Genomic DNA, 24,070 nt, shown 5'->3' on the forward strand with positions numbered 1-24,070 from the left:
TTCCAAGCTAACCTAGACTCTAAATGGCTTTTTTTCCAATATGAATTTTAGAAGACATTGCATTTGGGATCCAAACACCCAGGTACTGCCTCTTGAAAGATTTAGTGAATAACTTTCATCTTGCCTGCTTGCTGTTATGAATGAACTGAAATGATTGACTTAAAAAGCCACTATTTAAGAGTCAAAGACTCTAAAAATGGAATTGAAAAGTGATTAATTTAGAGGGGGAAAAAAAGGGCAGAAAACAATTTTTGGCTCAACAGTACTTACCAGCCATGAGTGAGTTTGAGATTTTCTGTTTCTTTTCTAGAAACTGCCTAATACCACAAATCATTTCAAGCAGTGACCACTCTGTGACTTTCTCAAGTTCTAGCTCTCCTTTCTCATGAAACAGAGGCTTGGAATTCTGGAATAGAAAGTTGGAGGTCTTGGAAGTTATACCGGTCTATATTCCTCAAATCATGCCATTTGTTCTGAGAAAATTCTGCCTCTTGTCCTGTGCCACAGGGCTATATTTCCTCTCTTGCAAACTGTGTTAATTAAAGCTCTCTGCTTTTGTCTCAGTGGCTAATGTCCATGTCAGCTCTTATTTCTTCTTGAACCTGACTATTTGGATAATATCAATGCTTCTTGACTCAGGTAGTCCGTGGGGGTGAACATCTTTCAATGAATTATTTTCAAATTAATTTTACCTTTGCCTTCTGCTTAAAGAATGATAGTCTGGCTTTCAATTATTTTACTTTCAAATTTAGTGGGAATAAGAGAATTAGACATAAAATCTGTCAGAAAGTATTGCTATTTCTTAACATGGTCAATAAATTCATTGAAGGGTACAGTTAAGCTCTTTACTGTGTGGTAAAATGGGTTAAGTATCTCAATGGAATCTGTTGGATCATCTTAAGGGCTGGGATTTTCCTGAAGCTACTCTACTGAATAATCTCAGTAAACTAAGGAAAAGATTTGATACTACAGCTCATTATTTGTTGGAGAAAATGTGAGAAATACTGTGAGAAAGGAAAATTCTTGCTGCTCTCCTGTTCCTTATTTTTCAAACCCCATTGTGTTATCTTAAATCTCCAAGCAAAATGATCCGAAGATGTCCCCCTTTCCTAGATTAATTGCAAAGAAGTATTTTTGCATGGCCTTCTGAAGTACAGCAAGGACTTGGCCTGCATTTATTGCTAATATGAGAGAAAGTAGGAACCACTAATCTCACTTCCACACCCTGCCCTCCCACAGCTGTGACTCTTTGTTCTTGCTGGTTCCTTTCTTGCTGAAGGAGGGGCTGATCTGTACAACTCTAGTGGACTGATTCTGGGGTTAAAAATCCCCAAGAGCCCCTAAATTTTCCAATGCAAAATGTTTACCTCAAAGTAACTGTGGCCTTTGAGAAAGATTTATTGGACTATTAGAGTCCCAACTGATAAAGACACCATTCTGATTCAAACAATATTTTTTGACATGATTAACTACTGGATATCATGTCAAACAATTTACCTATATCAACTTATTTCTCATAATAACGCTATGAAGGAAGATTTGTTATTATCTCCATCCCACAGATGAGGACATAGGCTGAGAGAGGGTCAATAACTTCCCCACTCCTGCAGGTTAAGATAGAGGCAGGATTTGAACCCAGGCAGCAGACCTGCTATACCATACTGCCAGTGAGAGCAAGAATCACTATTCTGGGTACTCCCATTGGAATAGTTCATTTTCCAGTGCTTTCTACCCTTCTCCATGCACACCAGATCCAGAGGAATAGCCATTAGGAACTGAATAATTGATTTATGGAAGATATGTACTTCTGCTAAGAAAGAGAATTTCACTAGGGTATTTAGTGCATAAAGAGATTATCATGGAGCCATAGAGCTTTTTAACCTTCTGCAAATGTAAATTGGTAAGAAAACTATAGTAGGTTGAAGTTACGTCGCCACGAGGCTCACGTTCTTGGGAGCGTTGGCATCTTTAGTCTGGTAACTACACTCATGGGTATCTGGGAGAAGCACAAACAGATAATGGTCCAGTAAGGACACAGGGGCATCTGTGGGAAGCCAGTGGAGACTGGATGTGTGTGCACTGGAATTCTGAGAAGTGTTCTGAGGAAGAGCTAGGACTACAAGCCTTGGTGATAAAAGTACACCTGATCTTTGAAGGGATCTTGCATAATGAGAAACATAAACTCGGAAAGCAAGAATGTCACCCTAGCCGCTGAGTGACATTGTCTTTGAGTCCTCCTCTGACCCTGACTTTATTCATATGCCACACCCTTCCTGGCCCAGAATCTCTTGTCAGAAACGTGTCATTTCCTCTTTTGTTTTCTTTAAGTTGTTTTGTTTTGTTTTCAAACCTGTTTCAGTCCGTTTCTTCTTATCCTCAATCTCCATGTGTGCTCCTCCCCCATTCTGAACACTCAATCAGATTTAACCCATTGACCTCATTCCAAAGGCCCTTTTTTCCTCTCCAACCTTATCAGGACTTTGCCTTCACGAGTTCATCAGTTCAGACGCCAGTGATTTTTTGCCCACCTTGACTTCCTCTACTGCCCCTGCTTTCTCCTACTCTTCTGCTTCTCCCTCTTCCACTCCCCCTGCTTGTGTTCCCTCTCTCGCTGTGTCTCTCTCTGTCAAATAAGTAAACAAAATCTCCTACACTTCTGAAAAGACATTGCCTAAGCAGCAAGAAGTCCCCGGGAGTGAGCAGTATGCTCCCTTGACATTAAGTTCAGTTTAAAAATCCTTCCCAACGAGACGAACCATGAGAGACTTTGGACTCTGAGAAACAAACTAAGGGTTCTAGAGGGGAGGGGGATGGGGAGATGGGTTAGCCTGGTGATGGGTATTAAAGAGGGCACGTACTGAATGGAGCACTGGGTGTTATACGCAAACAATGAATCACGGAACACTACATCAAAAACTAATGATGCAATGTATGGTGATTAACATAACATAATTAAAAAAAAAAAAAATCCTTCCCACCTTGCAGCCTAAAAGTGAAAGGTTTGGCTCTTTGAATAATCTTTACATCTTAAGACTGAGCTGGTTGCAAATTTCTTTTTATCAGGCTCTTCAATGTATAAACTATAGATTAAATCTGAAACTGTCCCCGTAAAACCAAAGATTAAACAATAAAGCTATCCTTAGAGGAACAGAGAACACTGGAATAAGTACTTGGAAAAAAATTATTCCTGCTCGCCTTTTTTAGAAGAGCATGTGAAATTACAACTAGTACATGACTTTTGTCAGCTAGAGATTTGGTAAGTAAGATGATTAAAAGACACCACCCGAAAATTTTATACAAGAAAAATCTGTTCCTAAGCAATCTCACAGAACACTTCATTTCTGTGAAAGCTTTGGAAAATAAAGTGGCATTCACTATATTTACCTTTACATAAATTTTAATTGAAATTAAGATTAGAAGTCAAATATTGTATTCATGTATGTATTAGATAATCTGAGTATTTTATGTCTGTTAGGACTCTGTACACCTTCTGCTTAGGGGTTTTGAATATCTAATGTGGCACTCTGTTTAAGTAGAAACCATGCATTTTATCTGTAGTTCCTGCTATCACTGAATATATTTGCATGGCAAATTCAAATGCTGTCCCAGCTGCCCCCAAATTTCAAAGGGGTTTCCTACTACATATATATATGTGTGTATATATATATGTGTGTGTGTGTGTGTGTGTGTATATATATGTATATATACATATAATTATATAAAATTATTTTATAATAGAGTAGAAGGGGGTTCTTTTTTAAATTCTGGTTTAAGTGACTAAGAATCCCAATTTTTCTCCTTTGTATTAAAATGGAAGTATGGCAATACATATCATTTTTTCAATGGTTAACTTCTGAAGACCTTGAGGCTGAAATCCCAATGCCACTGTCTGTGATTTTTGAGAATTCTTAGAGAATTAGATGGGAGATACCAGAACCCTGGGAACAACAGAATGCTCCATGATTTCTTAAAATGCAGAAAGTAGCCTGAGATCTAGTAACTTAGCTTACTAGAATAACTGAGTAACTCCAGAAAAATTGTCAAATATGCTGTTTGTGAGAATTTGGAAGCAAATGTAGTCATCACTAAGAGTCGACATAGGATTATGAGAACATGTTATTGCAGACTGATTGCAGAGAATTTTTAAAATATTTGTGGTAAATGCACATTTATTTTGTACTCTGAATACACTGAGACTTACTTTCCATATCTGATGAAAGCCTGGTTGTTTGGTCTATATAACAATATCTTGTGGCATCATTATTTATGTGGAGGCCGTTCCTGACATTGTTTATAGAGCATCCACAAGGAAATAGTCACAGCCTATCAGATTTGTTACCCAAATTCAAACCTCAAAGTGACAAGGTGCAGAGCAGTGTTCAGTTTACTATTTCAATTCAGTGAAGTTTAAGGTAACAGAATTCTTACAAGCTGAGAAACTCTGAACTTGGAAAATTAGAAAAAAAAATTTCATTTAGTTGGCTTTGTTTGGGTGGCTATAATATCCTGGTTAGAAGAAACTTCTCTGTAGACTTAATACTTGAGTTCTAGTCTCAGATGCTTTATCACTAGGTGTGAATCTTGGGAAAATGAGATCACCTTTCTGTGCTTTAGTTTCTTAATCTATAAAATGGGACAGTATTACCAATCTCACAGAGTTATTGTGAAGCACATAAACTGTGTAAGAAATAATACTATTGTTATCATTCATTTGCATACTTATTGATGGCTTTCTGAAAAAAATTTAAAAAGTATAAAATTGGACTATAGCATAAGACTAGATTTAAAGGAATATTTAGGTTATTTTTCTTGTTCAAAGTGGGATCTGATTACAGAGGTGGTTGCAGTAAAGTTTTATAGGGCTTGGTTTGTTGGGGGCTTGGAGGGAGGATTTGTGTACCAGTAGAATTAATTATGTCAGAAACACACTGAAGAAAATTTGTTATAAGAAGCCTCCAGATAAAGACTAATTATGGATGGTTAAAATGACCATTATAAATCACCCAGGGAAAAGAAAAGAAAAGAAAAGAGAAAAGAAAAGAAACAAACCCATTTTCTTTTTCTGATGTCTCAGCATCTAAATATCAACTCAAATACCCTTTCTCCAGGGAGGTCTTCCCTGAATATCTTTCCATCATATCTCTCTCCCTCACATTGCCCATTCAGAGCTCTCATCAATGCATGAGGTTATTTTACTGGTTTGATTATATGTTTGTTTATTTTTATCTGCCTCCCCTATGGATTATAAGCTTCTTGTAGTATATTGATCATTGCTGTACTCTCAGAACCAAGAAGATATCTTAGCCCATAATAGACACTCAATAAATATTTGTTAACATATGCATAATCATTTATGCATAATCTATGTTTTCTTGTTTGTTAAACCATACCTCTGGGCAGTTACATTTATGTTCATCATGCATGGGGTAAGATTCTGATTCAGTAAGACATTTGTATTTTATTTAAATATTATAAAGGGCACTTTGTGGGGAAAGGTTTCTGATTGAGTCATGAAATAAGTATTTGGGTTCCAAAATTATGACAGTGAACATAAACTCACTCTCTAAAGGCAATTTGAAATTCACTATATCCACTGTGTGGATCACTAGTTAAATCAGTCTTCAAGCACTCCATTGACTAGACTTTCTCGCAATAGATAATTACAGACTTATTGCACTAGTAAATACCATCGTAACTAAATTTAGGGTAAGAATACATGCAGAGGAATTCCTAAAAGGTCTGAGAAAAAGCTAGTCTCATTTTATAATGTGTGTTAAGTTTAATGGTTGCTTCTTAAACAAAATGATTATAGTATATTATGAACTATTTTTCAGGAAAACAATACACAACAATCCTGATTTTAAACAAGCCCATTTTCCTAAGGGATGAGTTAGATTACAAAGTCCAACAAAACACATCCTGAATATTCTGAGGAATAAAGCTTGATTCCTAGAAAGGCTTCCGTGAGCATTGTCGAAACAGAAGCAATGGATGCATGCATGGATGGGATATGTTCTAAGTGCCAAGTTTTAGCACACTAACTACTCTATCAATGGCTTTCCTTCTGACCAAGTGATATTAAGCTTCACATACCATACGGTGCTCCATTCCTTTGGGATAATTTTGGCAAAAATTCTCAAAGAGAATACAGCTCAGATTGTTTTTCTAAAAACTTCCCATTAACAACTATTTAAAATTTGGTCTCTACCAAGGAAAAGATATGCTTTAAGATGCATTCTTCTTTTAGAGATAATTTATGGCATAAATTTTATCACTTTATGGAACAAATCTCATTACTTTCAAACTGTATGAGAAATTTGGAAGACTATTTCAAAGTTGCTGATGCCTGTCAGGAATCTCACTGTTCACTTCATTAAAATATACATTAAATTACAGAGTACAACAGTATTTAATATCCACTGCCAGTCCTGTAGCTAGTAATTTGCATGTGGCAGATGTCACCTACTAATCAATAGAGCCAATGGATTTTAAACAGAATTCACAATCCTCTGAAAGTAACCACCCAGGTGCCTTATGCATCCGGTTTTCTGCCTTCGGCTCAGGTCATGATCCCGAGTCCTGGGATCGAGTCCCACATAGGCCTTCATGCTCAGTGGGGAGTCTGCTTCTCCCTCTATCCCTCCCCCCTGCTCATGATCTCTCTCTCTTTCAGGCTCTCTCTCTCGAATAAGTAAATAAAATCTTAAAAAAAAAAAAAAACCGGATGTGTAGATTTTTTTTTTTAAGTAACAACCTCAGTTTGTCAGCAAATGTGTATGATGTTATCATTTGAGTAATAAGTTAAATAATAGGTGTTCTGGCTTTGTCTGAGAAGTTGGTATTTTGATAATACATTCTGGAATATTATTTCTTGGGTGTTAACCATTTTATGTTTCTTGAAAATAAACATTTTTAGCCAGGTGATTGTAAAGAGTCCACATAGCTTTGCTCATGTAAATATAATAAACTCAGATTCAGAAATAAGATATGTGAATTTAAAAATTATTTATTGGCTTTATTAAATTTGTTTTATATATAAGATAATGTATATAAAGTATGCCAAGATGAACTATATATCTAGCCTGCCCTTAATAAATGCCAATCTAGAAGAGGAGCTAAGATATCTATAGAAATAAATTTTGATTTTGTAAAACAAATGATTTTTTATAAAAATAACTGATGGTATTATTACAATGGAGGACAGAATTATTGGAGTTAATCTATTTTTATTTGTATTTATTCTGAACCTAATGTATAACACAAGGATATTGTAAAGCAGTTGAAATACCCAATCTAAAATTATTAATTATCAGGTACAAAAAAAGTTCACTCAGTCTTGAAATTTACCATTATAATTGCAACACAACAGTGAGATCATATTGATTTTTTTTCTTTAAAAATATTTTTTCCTAGGGGTGCCTGGGTGGCAGTCAGTTAAGCATCCCACTCTTGGTTTTGGCTCAGGTTGTGATCTCAGGGTTGTAGGATTAAGCTCTGCTTCAGGCTTCATGCTCAGCACGGAGTCTGCTTAAGTTTCTCTCTCCCTCTGCCCTTCCCCCTCCTCAAATAAATCTTTAAAAAATATTTTTTCCTAAAAAAACTATTTAAAAATATTTTTTAAGGGCAGGCACCTCTACAATTATATACTGTCTATTCTAATAAAGTGATGTTATATAGAACCAATTTTTTCCTGAATATTTTCAAGGAATTTCATGACAATAAAATGCAGCTTTTTCTGAAATATGAAGAATAGCATATGGAAAAATAAACTATAGATAAGGAGAATGTAAGCAAAAATATCTTTCTTTAGTTGCAGTCACAGATGTATTTTTTTTTTTAAATAGGCAAAACATACTTATTAAGGAAATACCAGTATGGATTTAAGAAAAAAAGAAAGGATGCTTTAGTGGTCTCTACAGTCTTCAAAGGAGAACCCAAAGGTATAGATGAAGGATAGAGGATTCACAATGAAGTAAAGATTTTGATAAAGTGTCACACCTATTGTTGCATGAATAGCTTAGGAAAGCAGCAGCCTTTAGTCCTTCACTGATAAGCTGGATTGACTTTGGGCTTTGGTACCAAAAAAAAAGGCCCTTGACAGTGAACAGAATATTTTGTCTAGAGCCTCTATATCTCCATGCTAAGGATGCTCTACTTATCACCTATTTATGCAATAAGAAAAAAATGAGCAACTGTATAGCTTCAAAACTTTCCTGTCGACACCAAAAAGAACAGATTGTTGATATCAGTTAAAAGCCAGTCATCTTCAGTAGCATTAAAACAGGGCCATGTGTGCATGGGGGAGAATACATCACCGTTAGAATTCTACAACCTGAAAGAATCAGTTCTATTCTATGAGAAACATTGAAAGGAGGTGCCTTGCACGGATGTCACTGGACTCACGGCTCTTCAGGGTGTAGGAGGTGAAAGTTCTAGGCCTGCAACAACCAAATCCATTTGTATTGGGAGTGCCAGTCAGATTGTTAGTTCAGAAGTCTCTCTCTGCCACTGTCTCAGGATTTCTCTGGGCAAAAATTTACTAAAAGTTGAAGTCTTCTCTTCCTTTTCCATTTGCTGGCAACATTGTACTTTTATATGTTATGAAGAGGTAGTAATTAAAAATTAATGTAGTGAAGTATTTTATAAGTGCTAATATTAAAATATGTTAATTTCCAATTTTAAGTCCAAACAGCAATTTCCTTTTGAATTTTATATTTCATTATTTGATGCTTAATTCATAGCTTACCTCATTCCACAAAAATATGTGGAGATGGCTTATGGGCAATAAAATGAAAGTATATTTTAATTAAAAAAATCTTGACCGAGTAATGTCTTGATAAGCCTTTTGACTTTGGTATGTATTTTTTTGATGTAAGGCTCAGCAGAAGCAGTCACAATTTTGAAACTGTGTGTAAAAATGGCTAGTGCTGGGGCTCTTGGGTAGCTCAGTCAGTTGAATGTCTATTGATTTTGGCTCAGGTCATGTTCTCAGAGTGGTGGGATTGTGCCCTGAGTCAGGCTCCACACCCTGATTCTCTCTCTTCCTCTGCCCCTCCCCTGCTCACTCTTTCTCTCTCTCAAAAAATAAAAAATAAGAAAATAGATGGCTAGTGCTATTGCTCAATGCAATTTGGCCATATGACAATGTAGAATGAGCACATTTGGAGCTCAAATCCTGCCATCAAAGACTGTTGTTTTATCTTAAATCGCTTGAACCTGGGTTTTCTCATTTGTAAGGTGGAGGTAATGACAAGATAATATTAATAGGACTCTAATTTTGCCACTGGATTCTTAGGAGACTAAAAGGAAATTATGTAATATATAAACTATGTAGCATTGGTTAAAAGATCCTCATCGTCCGTCATCCTAGGTTTGAACTTGACCAGTGTTTATTTACTTATTTTTTTTATTTCTCTTCATCCATTTTCAATGGCCAAGTATTTCTCAATGGTATATATTGATTATAAATTATTTTTATGAAATTATGGAATGATCATTTCCATTATGAATTATATGAAATATTGAATTTGTAAAGAATATATCTTTTAGAGTTTCAAAAGCAATTTGGGCTGCATCTCTAAAATGTAGCAATGTACGCACTCATATTATGGTTAGATGAGGATGACATTGGGCAACATTTTTAGATAGCTAATTAGATTCTTTTTTACAGAGATGAAACTTCAATCTTTAATCAAATTCTTGGCCCAAACAGATATTTTACAGGGTAACTTAGCTCACATTTTTTTTTTTTGAATCTTGATATAGGTATGTTCTAGCTTTGATGTGAATGTCCTAGAGTCTCATTAACAAAAGGAAGATTCTCTGTGATTGTCCTTTTTCTCCCTAATGAAGCTTTCTAAATCTCAGCAGTCAAAGGTTTGCTATTTTAGTAGGATTTTATTTTTAATGTTGGGGGAAAATTAAAGTTAGGCTGAATACTTTTAACTTTTTTCCCCTGTCATATTTAGGAATGGGAAATAAAACAAATATGCAGTGAAAATAAATGGAGTTCCAGAGACCTGTGGCTGTTCTCTTATAATAAAGAAAAATGACTTAATTTGGTAACCACTGGAAGTTTTTGTGATGACTATGGTATTTCTAAGACTACAAAACTCATTAACAAAATCCATGGTTTGTTGTTGTTGTTGTTTTTAAATTTGTATTTCACTGATGTAAAGATTTAGAAAAAACCTCTAAATTTGCAAAAATATTCCTGGGCAATTCTCACTGCATTCAGAATGCAGCTGTTATTAATTTTTAATGGATAGGACAGTGCCTTAGATTCATACTTCTTTTTTTTTCTTTCTTAGATTCATACCTCTTCATGGCAATGGGAGTTTTTAAAATGAAAGAAATTGAGCCCTGTAAAACGTGATGCAGGGAAAGAATTTTCCTCATCTTAGCATGTATACATTTCCACCAGGAAGATACAGGATTTAATATGAAATATTTCAGTTATAATTGAACACCTATAGAAGAATATAGGGCATGTAGACTCATGAAAATGAAGCCATCTCAACCATATCTTGCAAAACGTCCTTAGTGAACTTGTGGAAGCTGGTCAGGTATAATGAGAAGAACACCAGAGTTAGTCAGAAGTCCTTCCTTCTCATTTAGAAAATGAGAATAAAAATATCTTGGAACTAAATAATTCTTGAGGGAACACAGATGCAAAATATTTTGTAAAATTGTCAGCTATTATTTGATGTTTGCCTCAGGCACAGATCTGGTTGTGTCACTTCCAGATCTGAGCCCCTTAGTGGCTCCCCGCTCAGCCCGGGCTTTGACCAAAACTCCTTGACCTGGCTTTGACCAAAACTCCTTGAGAAGCTGGACCCATGTCCCCTTCTCAATCTGATCTCTCATGTTTTGTTTCCTCTATACCTTATGCCCTGGCTTAACTCATGGGGTTAACTAATTTTTCTCTGCCTGTGCTTTGTACTTACTTTTGCCAATGTTCCAATTTTGTCTGAAATATTTTCGGTGTGCTGAAATCCCCACTCTTAAGATATCTTAAGTCCTCCAGACTGAATTCCCCTTTTCTTCATATGAGTTCCTAGTTCAGTCATCACAGGTCACCTGCTATTAGTGGTACCTGTATTATTCCTTTTTGATAGACTAGGAGCATTTTGAGGGTCAGATTCATGTCTGACATATTTTGGTACAACCCCACGAAACCTACCACTTTTCCACATATCAGTGATATTTAGAATATTTAATGAATCAAACTATGGATTGTGTGAGTTGACTTGAAAAGTTATAAGAATCAACTGAATACCTAAGTGAGCAGACAGTATACATATTTTCATTTATTATTATAACATGAAAAATATTTATTATATTACATCAAATTAAAAATACCTACTTGACTTGTCACACTATTAAAAGAGAGCACAAGGTAGAGCAAACCTAATGGAAATTTTTATCATCTTTGCTTATCTGTCTCATCTGAGAATTCTTAGGGGGAAGTTATTAAATTATTATTCATCAATGCAAAGAACAAAGCTGTACTGATTGAAGGCAAGTGTGCAAAGAGATATATGGCTTAATATTGTTGTTAGGTATGTATAACAACAATTAAAATAGGCGAATCTAATGCTTTTTAAAAGTTACATATGTGAAAAGAAATACTTGAGACCACCTTCAAGTGAAGTTGGACCTATATATCTATCAGTATCCAAAGAATGTTTAAACTTCAAGAATGCAGATTAGAAAGATTTGATGACAACACAGTTTGAAAGAATAATAAGGGAAGAATAACTTTATCATAGATCAGGGGTTGGCAAACTTTTTCTGTAGACCAGATAGTAAATACTTTTGACCCATGTGAATCCTATGGTCTCTGGGGAAACTACTCAGCTCTTCACTACAGACTAAAATCCACCATAGACAATACAGAGATGAATAAGCATAGCTGTTTTTCAATAAGACTCTACTTACAAAAGCAGATAGCTAGACTTGGCTCATGGATGATAGTTTGTCAATCTCTTAGAGTTTTGGTTATATGTAACTGGCATGATGATGATGAAGAACTAATTTTTAAATTAAATTGTTTTATGCAACGCAAATTAATTACCATGAACAGTCACATTAATTTCAATGTTGGGAACTTTAAAAAGAGCCATAAAATAAACCTAAGCTGAGACATACAGATTTTTATTATTAACTGCCCATAAGAGTTAAAGAAATTAGGGTATGTTGAATCATTAGTAAAGTATTTCTTAAACTGTGTTTCATTGAACTCTTATGAACTTTAAGATGTTAGTAGATGTTCTGAGGAAAAAAAGTTTTCTTCTGTCACATAAATTTGTGAAATCCTGTATACAGCTTAGTGGTAATAGTAGTAAAAATGTCAGGTAGCTTTTATGAATCCCTTATTGTATGCCAAGTAGTTTCTACTATTATCTCTCTTCGAGAGGTGTGCACACTAAAACCTACAGAGGTAAACTAATGCACACCTAGGTCACTTGGCTGGTACGTGGTAGAGCCTACTCTAAAATCCAGTTTTCACCTCCCTGTCAAGTTCATAGCTATTGAATAATACATACTGACTCTCAAACAAACCTTTTAAAAATGCTCAAGGAGTGTCAATATACTAATGTATACTCCACATTTCTAAGAGGCATTAAAGGATACATCATTTCTCAGATTTACTTGACCATGAAAAGAAATCAGAAATCCTTCCTAAGAATATTACAGAGTGCTGGTGTTCCCTAGAAAAGAGTCTGGAAAATGCTACATTCATCATGACAGTGATTCCCAGATCTAGCTGATCATTAGAATAATCTGGGAAACTTTAGAAACACATAAATTTAAATAATTTCAATCAGAATTAGGGAGATCAAGGAATCTGAATTTCTGAGACATTCTTTCCTGAGATAATACTGATCATATGCCAATTTAGGGATATTCCTTTGTTCTAATGCCATGGAACTACAGATTTTTTTATACCTCATCCATTTTTCACATTTCATTCCTGCCCTATCATGAGAGGCAGGTGCTTGCAGAGTGACATCAAGAACATGAATCCTCAGTTCCTAAAATCACCAAATATATGGCAAGAACAGCTAATTTAGTTCCTTTGTTACTTCCTAGTATAAAGTAGTATCCATGAAAATAAATAGGTATTGTTAATCTAATGGGATTTTATTTTATTTTGGCCTATATTACTTGGTTTAATTATAGGATTTTTCATATTTAGACAAAGGATCCCTTTTTTAACAGAGCCTTTGCAAACTTAGATTCTTTTTTGTAAATTGTACTCTATCTATGTCAGAGACTGATTTTAGATATGCCAATATTTTATTGTTCTTGTCTACTTGTAACTCTGGGTTGTCATGGTGATAGGTCCTGATATCACATTTCTATAGACAATTAGCTGAAATAAATCTGCATCCAACAGATTTATTGCAAAGGAAGATGCAAATGAGTGACATTTTCTTGTTAAAACTGAAGATAGTAAAATGTGAAAAAAACCACAGGACAGCAATGTATTAATACTGTTTTTGCAAATAATGAGCTATGTCATTATGGTCTTTTCAGTAAGTTTCAGTTGCCCTTTGTTTATCATCTGTAAAATAAGGACATTAGACAAAATAATTTCAAAGTTTTTTTTCAAATCTAAAATTCTATGGTCAACTCTTAAAAGTAGCAAGGATCTGAATTACAAAAAAGAAACCATAATGCTTGCCTTTATAAATAGAAGAATACATGCAAACTCATATACTAGAAATCTGGCCTCATGCCAAGAAGTAACAATGGTAGTCAAGGTCAATATTAAACTAATTAAAAAAAAAAAAGCACAACAAAACTTTGAGCAGGTAGAATTAAGTTACAAACTGATATGTAATACTATAATTTTCAAGTTCTCAATGCTATTAATTTCTTGTAAGACATATATGATGACATCATTGTATCTATCCTATAGTTAGAACAAATAAAAGTATTTGAGTTTTGTTTATGGTCACATGACACATGGGGGAAAAAATTAAAGTTAGGTTCAGAGCACTTTTTTCCACTTTAGATAACTTTCTACAGGCATAAAATAATATCATCTGAAAACTTTTTAAAGGGATAAATGATTTTTCTTGTTACTTTAGTACTTTATTCACTCTTTTCATGGTGTCATTAAATCCTTGCAAAGAAGGCTTTATTGTGATATTCTATACAGCAGGCTGGAGGCAAGGGGATCCACAAAGGACAGTGTGTTCGAATGAAATTACTGATGCTAATCAGCAGTGATGATAAAAGTCCAAAGTACAGACTCTAAAATAAGCCAGTCTCCAATTAATAATGGCTATTTTTGAGAAGGATGCCCTGGATAAGCCAACCTAATAAGCCAACCTACTGATCACTTCAAACCATCTCTTAGTTATTTGTTTCAAGCTCTTCCTGGAAACGTTGTCAAAGTATAACTAAAAAGATAAACCAATAAGTTTTTCTTGTGCTGCCCTTCATTAAACACACTGATGTATAAATCAAGTTGTAGGAAAACAAAACTAAGCAAAAATATGGTCAGGGTGAATAAGGAGGAGTAGAAACAAAGGATTTATTTAATCTTAAAGTAAGATTTTCTTCAAGTAAGAACATTCCTGGTCCCTCAAATTTCTTTCACATACACACACACACACACACACACACACACACACACTCAAATCACTGCATGTATGGAACAATTTCCATTGAGATTATGTATGTTAGAATAATCTACACAATTAGCATAAAATACATAGACCTGAATTATGAAATCAGATGTGAAAAAATAGAAAAAATTATGCTTGCTAATATCATACCACTGACTGATTATGTATTTCAGTGAGTAAAGCCACCATTAAAAACAGGCAAATTTCAAACATATCCAAAGTCTTGTACAATTGGAGTGAAAGTTTGAGAGGGAGACTACCAGGTCTTTCTTTTCAGTTTCATTTTCTTACACTGTTGGAGAGTAAGGAGTGGGCAGCAATGTCTATAAACAGCTGATGGCTGACCTCAAGTCTGAGGTAATCACTAACAGTGACAAGCTCCGCAAATCTCAGATGTGGCTGCAAATCAAACACTGATCACCCCCTCTGCACTGAGCACAGAAGCCCAGTCACAAATCTCTGTAGTCATACTTATCACACAGTTATCACCATTAACAGCTGCATCTTGCAATATGAAGGACAGCAATAAATATCAGTGGGTGAGCATGAAAAACTATCCCTACATACAGCTAACCAAAGGGCTAGCTGACCATTAATTCTCTTAAAATTTAAAGCAAGAGATTTTTTATGACTAGAAACAGACCATTTTATCCCATTCAGGGGTTAACTTGGAAGCCATTTATTCTTCCAATTTTATTCCTTCATGTTAAAAGTGTTGAAAGAAGAGGTTCATTCCCAATTATCCCAAGCTTTTGAAAAAACAAATTATTTTAAAAATCTGATCTGCTCCCTTTTAGTGCAGTTCTATAGAGTTAAAAAATGCCAACTGAGAACAATATAAAAATAATGAGAAAGGTGAGAGGAACTTTATAAATTTAAGTTTTAACAAAATTGACTTCTAATCTCTGAAATTGGTCAGAGATTATACAAATTAAGTAGAAGTTCCACAGTTGCTTACAAAGATGGGAATTCCCCATGGGGAATAGCCACTTTGTTCTTCATGCTGGGGCTGACCCTCAGATGAGCAAAAGGCATTACTGAGTAGCATTACTTAATTTTTGTTATTTTGTGGCAACTTGAAAGGAGAAGCCATTCCTGAATTCATTGAAAGGCAATTTTAACATTAAAAATCACAGCATAGTCTGCAAAACAGAAACTGTATTTTGCAAAGTCAACACTTGCTGGAATTAGTCTTCTCAGCTTCCCAGCAATGATCCTCACTTATCTTTGATGTATGAAATTATGATGTTTTCTAGGACTTTCTTTGGATGGACTCTTACAAATGCCCCTGGTGACCCCTTTAACCATTTGTAGAGAATTTGTAAACCCTCTCTTGGAAAAAATCTTTAAAAAGTCCCACTCATATTCTCAAAATCTACTTATTTCTCTGTTATTACAATAAATAAAACCTTCACACCTCTGGAAAGATGCATTCTGTACCCCTTTGCTTAGCACAGAAATCTTAGTTTCTATGCCTTTCATAGAAACTGATGCAATGGCAGAGGGTGGGTGGGATGCAGTGAATTGTGTTTCTGTAAAGTGTTAACTCAGTCCCTCAATTGGGATTTCTTCACAGCTTCCATTTTTTCCTGTTCTTTCATATATTTGATCATTAGTTCCTGGTACATGTTGCCTTTCATTCTTTCTCCATTTAAAAACAAACCAATATCAAACAGATCACACAGACCTAAATTCAATAATCCTTTCTACCCAAACACTTTCACAGATTTAATATTACCATACTGGACATTCCTGTTGGGGGCACAGATTAGTGAGAAAGCTGGAAACCCTGTCTTCCTGCGAATATACCCATTGAAGGCAAGTCAATCCTAAACCTTAACTGGCATTGACATTTGTTATAGGGTGTGATGATTTGGCAAAATACTACAAGTGATTATTTTTCTGTCCACTTTGCTGCTTTCTTCAAGATTTAAATATTAAATATAAATTCTAGGGCAAAAACTAGGCAGCTTACCCCAGCATGAAAACATGTTTTTTTTTTTTTTTAAATGACCACATACATAGAAAATATGTAGCATGAGCACATGATTCAGAACACTGAATCTTTTAAAAATAAAGATCAGCCACCTGATAAACTATTTTGGCTTAGAGGGGGAAAAGCACAAAGGCCAGTGCCCACAAGAGTAAAGACAGGTCGTGGGCAAATCCAAATCCTGAATTAGGGACACTGGGTGTTGCCTATAGAAAATCACTTTAAAATGTGACAGGCTATGCAAAGGCTCTTTCAGCTGCATATACTATAACCTTCAGTGTCTGACCTAAACTGAATCAGTGTAAGTTTCAAAGTATTAAAAAAATCCAAAAAGGCTAATTCTTTCTGAGTGAGAGTTATAAAAATACTGAGCAAAATAAATTATTTCTCCCTTTGGGAAACACAGCATGAGATAGTTAACTACCAAGCCAAAGCTGATAGAGTCTATGTTTCCAATCAACTTTTTTTTTGTAGTAAATGCTATTGTAATTTATTATTTATGCTCCTCATGTCTTAAAAAGTAGGTTCCAGTGTCATTTTGCCTGGGTATATATAAAAGAAAGATGAGAGAACCTACTATACGGTGACCTTTATCTTAATACAATATTACCAGAACACTGAAAAATTTAGAGTTTTCAAAAAGAGTAGAGAAAAATCCATTTTCAAAGCTTGAATCAGTAAATGTTGAAAAAAATCTTTACAAATAACATTCTTCCCATCAGTCGACACATGTGGATCAATTTACATTTGAATATATAGTGATCAGAAAAGATTAAGGGACATATGTTTTGCAACTATATAAGTGGGAGACATAGCAACTGTTTTAACCCACTGGGTGGTCATTGTAACACTGGTGTGGAGATGAAATCCAAGATGAGCCTTGGTTAGGAAGGGGTAATGAGGAGGAGGAGAAAGCAAGATGGAAATGAGCAATATGTGTCATCTTTAAGAATCCAAAGATACTCTTTACCTGAACTTTGAGTGCTTCTTTAATTAAAAGGAAGAGATCAACACATAAACAAGAAGAAACTAAGGCATTTTAAAGGAACTCTAGCTTTTTTATTCTGTGGGTTTAATTAAGATCTGACCTATTATGTCATTGATCAAAAATGTATTGAATGGCTGTTATGTGGTTCACATGGTACTGGGGTTGGGAACAGGAGAGAACACTGTCCCTAGCCTCAAAGAGTTCACTGTCCAGTGGGAGAGACAGGTGGTTTCACATTCTGTTTTTGCAGTGTGATCAAGGCAGTAGAGGTGGTGAAGAGCTTAGATTCTGCAGTCAAGCTGCCTAGATACGAATCCTAGTTCTACTGTAGAGCTGTATGATGTTGGACAAGCTACCTTACACTTTGGTGCTTCAGTTTTCTTATCTTTAAAACAGTGCTAATTAAAGTATTATCATCATAGTGCTATTATGAAATGAAATAAGTTGTAATACACATAAAGGTCTTGATAGTATCTGGCTATGATTTCGGTTCCTGTTTATAATGGTGTGTGTAGCATGCTGTGGGAACAGAGGAAAGGTGTGAGACCCAGCCCAGGATGCAGCATAGAATAGGGCTTTCCAGTTGAGGTGAGATTTAAATGGGGTTTTGAAATAGTCTAGTAGGACTTACACAGGTATGCGATGGTGAAAAAGTATAAGACAGCATTGCAAACATGCAGGGAAGAGAAATCACTTAAGAGTTTGGATACTTGGAGAAGTCAATGAGTAGAATTGAGACTATAGTAGGGAATTTAGATTTTTATCGTGAAGACTCCCCTGTTTTTATCCTCATGCACGCTGGTCATCTCATTCTCTTTTTTCTGCAACAGCCCTACCTCCTCAGCCATTAATTTCTTCACCTCTATTCAATTCTACACTTGGCTACAAGGTAATCTTGTTCAAAAAACACATTTAACTAGGTCATCTCTATGTAAAACCTGCATTTAATCCCTTGTTATTCTTTAGACTGAATTTAAATATTTTGGCCTGGTATTCAAGTTCTTCTCTCTACTCTCCAAAACATATGTACAAATTTACCCCTCTCTTATTATAAGAGCCTTTTAGCAACATCCAGCTTCCTGTTATCCCCATCTCCCTCCTCTCTTTGCAGATTTCATACTAATCTCTGATCTTGCTCAAGAATTCCTCTTTGGAATTTTAATCTATCCAGATCAATTTGAATTACTTTCTTAAGAACAGGCTCAACTTTGATCATGCTGAAGAAAAAGGAGGTTTGTTTAACCAAACCTCACACCATGTTGATATGCTTCTGACACCACAGTGCCTTAGTGTTGAGCTTCACAATCACATACTTTACTTTAAACTGCTTTTTCCCTCTATTCTCTTTCCATATTGTTCTTTCCTTCCTTGTGAGTGGAGATTTTGCCTTCTAGGTATCTTATTTTCCAGTGTACATACATCTACAGTATCTTGTACACCAAATAGTCCCAAAATGTTTGTTGGATGAATAAATTATATGTAAAAATATATAAAACCTTCTTAATAACATGCCAAGATAATTATGTGAAAGTTCCATATATCTTTTGAAATTAGTTACTTGTCTCTTGCAAGCTAAATTGGAAGAGAATCAAGATGATATTATGACTGATATTTACTTAGATACATATAGTTCACATAGATAAGTAGAACATTTATAAAAAGTATTGGAATTCTTTCAACTGAGTGACTTTTAAAGATGAACTTCCATTGTAAGATGTAGGTGAAGACAAAGGAATTGTGAACTTAGTGTAAATCTCTGGACATTAGAGTTTAGGAGGAAGGGAACAACCATTTAGTCAATATCTGTGGTGTACCAATCATCACAAGGCTGCTATTTTTTTCATAAATTATCTCATTAACTCTTTCTAATATCTCCTCCCAAGAAAAGTAATTATTATGATGGCCATTTTAGAGCCAATGCCACCGTGGCTCAAAAACCTAAGGAGTCCTTTCAAAATATTACATCTACATGATAAATTTGGGATTTGAATCCATATCTATCTGACTCCTGAGCCCAAGTTCTCTTAGAGGTTGTTAGAATGGCAGTATTTAGAGGCAGGTTAAATAACCTGACAATTTTGGACAGGTAACAAACTTTCTTGGACCTGGTTCTTCATTGTTATGAGCTTGCCCAAGATAATTTCTATAGCTCTTATAATTCTAAACCCTTGTGAAAAAGTGGCAACTGTTTTCTTTCAATCCTTTTTTTTGAAAATCACATTTTGAAAATCTCATGGCATAGAGAGGTGGAAAAGTTATGCATGTCAATGCACTGTATATTGACTATAGCAGGGACATATAATTAGAGCAAAGTATTAACTTTTTCTTTATATATCTCTTATTGTTTGACATGGTGAAATAGATATTACCTTTGTAATAAAAATCTAATAGAGGAAAAACTGTAGCATTTTTAGTAGTGAGTTAACTAAATTCAAATAATCAGTCTCTTATTTATTAAATTTGATGACCAAATTATATAAATCTCAGAAATTTTATTCAATGTACTTTTTTGCTTGGGTAAGGCTATTCTACAGTGTCTCTTTGCACTCTACTCTCAATAAGTATGGATGTTAGAGAGGAGAGTGACATGATTCTAGAACCATGTCTAGAATCAAATTGTGTTGAGTACTTGCATTTACTTTCATTACTCTAAAAGTGAGAATAGCTAATGTCAAAATATATCCAATATTTTAGAGACCATAAAGCTGTTAATAAATGTACTATACTGTTAACTATTATTTGATATAAATAATGATAATTTTACTAGACTTTCAAGCCTTTTACTTCTCAATATTGTGCAACAAAGTATGCTAATACATGAAAAAGAAAAGTCTAGAACGACATTTATGTATAAGAAAGTTGAATACGATAATTATTAAAATTCCCTTCATGTCCTAAGGAATCTAGTTAAACTGATTGGGTATTCTTGGGTAGATTACAACTGGTTTGAACCCATAACCTGGAATGAACCAAATGCAATGAAATGCCAATACATAAAATACTCTGATCATGATCAGTTTAAACCTTTTTTCCCACATATTGTTTTCTTCCAGCATTTGACTATTGTAAAGAAGGAAGTTGGATTAGTGCTAATAACTGAACATTCTTCTTTCAGTCACACTGAAAACTGTCTATATCTTCTTTTGCTTATAAGGTTCTGAGCACCTTTCACAGAACTTGGTTAGATGAAATGAAAATCTTTCATATCAAGCCATCAGTATGACAGATACTCCAAGGCACAAACTGCCATTACATTTAGGGAGAACATTTTGATATAATAATTTATACTTTCAGGGTTCAGATCTGGCTTGTAGGACATCCTAATTAAAACTAGCCATTTGAGAAAAGAGACAAAAATGAACTCCAAATTACTTAAAAATATGACACAAGTGTAAAAGAACGACTATGAAATACTATGGATGCTGGAAAAATAGTCTTTTTTTTTTTTTTTACTACCTTTGACAATGGACTATGACAAAAATTTAGTTCTCTTTGGGGTCCTGCAAGCAAAAAAATCTAATGAGCAGAGAACAGAATGGGGATGGTGCTCTACAACAAGTAGGCCCAATGCATATTCTTAATATATAGACCACAGATCAGAGGTGTGTCCCAGTGGTACTTGCATTTCCACACACTAAATATAATGCTAGACTATAGTTAAATGACTCAAAATACAGTCTAATAAGCCACATACACATAAAAAAAACCCTCACAATATTTAAACATTAAATTTAAATAAACACATAGCCTACAAAAAATTATTTCCCTCAGAAAACATATTTTGTAATAATACAGAAGAAATAATTAGGAGCAAAAAAAGTGTTAAGCATGCCCAAAATACTTCTCAAGGAAGAGATTATTGTGAAAACTTAAAGATATTAATCAACAAGCCAATTGGTTATTTGTTGACCACAGTGGTACTTAGGCTAATTGGAATCATAATGTAAAGTAAAGGGAAATTTAAAAAATAAGTTTTTCCAACTTTAATTTTAATGTAGTAATCTACTAAGTATGTGGTGTGAAAAGTTAGTATTCAATAAATATGGAGGGTAACTCATACCTTAAATTCCTCCAAGATTTTGTAATTTTTCCCATGATATTCACAAAAGTTTTTCACTTCTTTGCACTCAGGACAGCATCCATTGTGTTCCACTTTAGTACACTTTGGGTGAATTTTAGGACATTCTGGCTGATCACAAACAGGTCCATCCAGAGCACAGACACATGGACAGTTGGAATGCCCTGGGAAAAATCGTTCTCCCAACTTGTATACAAAGCCGCTGTCATCCACACACCCTTTCCCTCGATAGTCATCAAAGATCAGATTGTCATTACTGGAGGTCTGGTCACCTTCATCAGCAGGATAGTCTTCATGACTGATGGCAGCAGAGGTGACCAATCCAAGGATGACCAACAGAAGTATGCAAGCTTCATGAATATGAAGAGCCATCCCCCTCCTCAAAGGCTTCTGGATGTGCTCCTAATATTAAATATAATCAGCTCCTTCCATGGGAATACAAGAGGGGTAGGCTGAAAATAAATATTTAAGAAGAACAATTTGACATATATAAAGATAATATGGATTTATGTAAGCCCATGTTCTTAACCTGATTATCTAGGATCTATCTGGAAGACGCTAAGACCTTAAATAAACTAAGTTCATGCAACTATCTACATTTCATTATAAAGTTTGGAGAGTTTATTCTTGGCAATATATGCATTAAAATTTGTCCTTTATTTCACTTAGGAATCTTAAGCTCCAATTTATCTTCTGAATTTCAAAGGTCTGGCTTTGTTTAAATTGTAAGAAGTGGTTTTACTGAGCCTCAAAAGGTGATTTACAAGTAGTTACAAATGGCTCAAGAATGTTTGAATTCACATTCTCTGTTGTTTATCACTAAATTAGTCAGTGACAGAATGTATATGCTATAATTATCTGTATAAAAACTAGGAGATTAGTGAGAAAACATCTACTTCTAAAGGAAAGGGAAGAGATCAATAGTTGAATATAAATTATAAATGAGATGAGCTAGTATAAAGGCCTTCCTACTTCTTCACTCCCATAACTGGAGAACAACGATGGTGTCAAATGGGTTACTTGTTTCAGAAAACATAAATCTGGATTTTGAAACATAGCTAGGAAGAAAAACCATTTCACAGTGAATAAGAGAAAAATTTAATAAATAGTACAAGAGAACTCCATATATTGAAAAGGATTTATTAAAAATAAATTTATTTGTATCATTGCCCACAACTTTATTTTACTCAGGAAGTAAGCTCCTAGTGGGCAGGAAAGATGTACCTGTGATTTTTTTTTTTTTTTAATGGCAACTTGAATCTAGTATTCATGGAATACTATTTGAATTAATTACTTCAATATAAAATTTGTACAATTCACATTGTCTTGAGAATATACCATTCTTTTGACATCCCAAACATATTTGCATTTAGTCAATTTGCACAAAAATGTCAATATAAAACTGTTTATTGAAATTCCTTAAAATAATAATGCGGTGTTGCCATTCACAGCAAATATGCCTGATTAATTTGGTGACATTGACTCTTATAAGCTTCATTTAGTGTTAGTGCTTGGTGTGGAGTATTGGTAGTGGGCTCTTATTTAAATGTTTAGAGTGACTAACTCATACAAAGGCTCTGGGGAAACTGTGACTTTAGAGAGTAATAGATAAGAAAAAGTGTTGTCAGATAGTTCATTTGTCTATTTAAATGCTATTGGCTTTATGCCAATATTGCTAAGATTGTATATAGGACATTTTCAGATAATTTAAAAATGTTATTTGTTGGTATATTTTCAGAATATAATGAGTAATGATAAATCATCTCTTTTCAGTATAACATATACAGGTTGTAATTCAAAAATAAGATGAAGATGGCATAAAGACACTTCATCAACTATTATTTTTGCATTTTAAGTAAGATATGCAAATTATCTTATGCAAAGTAATAGTAAAATGGAAGGTAGTATATTTATTCCCTCCTTTAAGAGAAAACTGCTCTACGATATTAGAATTCCTTTTGGGTAGGTAATGATAAAAGAGATAGATTTATTTTAAAATATGTCAAAAATAATGAGTCATGACAGAACAAAAACAAATGCAAACCTATAATTCTACTTGAGAAGCTGGAAGCTCCCTTTGACAAAGCATTTTTTTCTCTTAAATTACTACAGAGGCCACAAACATAACAGAACCTTCTGAAAAAAGCATAAATATATTTTTACTGATTAAGCCATGCATTTATACATCTCTCACATATTTAGAAAGTTTATCTCGGAAGAAAGGAAGCTATTGTGCTTCCTTATAATATTCCAGTAGTGTCTGCCAATACATGCAAGATAAGCCATATAAAATACACATATCATTCTGCTTCAAAAGGACATAGACAGAAATTGATCTCTTTGCAAGCTACAGGTAGGCATTAATATAT

General features: G+C 34.4%; 1 protein-coding gene across 1 annotated transcript in view; it reads right to left on the minus strand.

Moving 5' to 3' along the window:
• The window catches only part of VWC2L (von Willebrand factor C domain containing 2 like), a 154,545-nt gene that overhangs the window by 129,247 nt on the left and 1,228 nt on the right, over nt 1-24,070 (minus strand). The window contains exon 2 of the mRNA XM_032402802.1: nt 21,684-22,153. Coding sequence (XP_032258693.1) covers nt 21,684-22,073 — 390 coding nt within the window. The 5' untranslated portion in view covers nt 22,074-22,153. The remainder of the gene's footprint in view (nt 1-21,683; nt 22,154-24,070) is intronic.

This window comes from Phoca vitulina, unplaced genomic scaffold (genome assembly GCF_004348235.1).
Source record: "Phoca vitulina isolate PV1807 unplaced genomic scaffold, GSC_HSeal_1.0 scaffold1, whole genome shotgun sequence".
In the NCBI taxonomy this organism is placed as follows: Eukaryota; Metazoa; Chordata; class Mammalia; order Carnivora; family Phocidae; genus Phoca; species Phoca vitulina.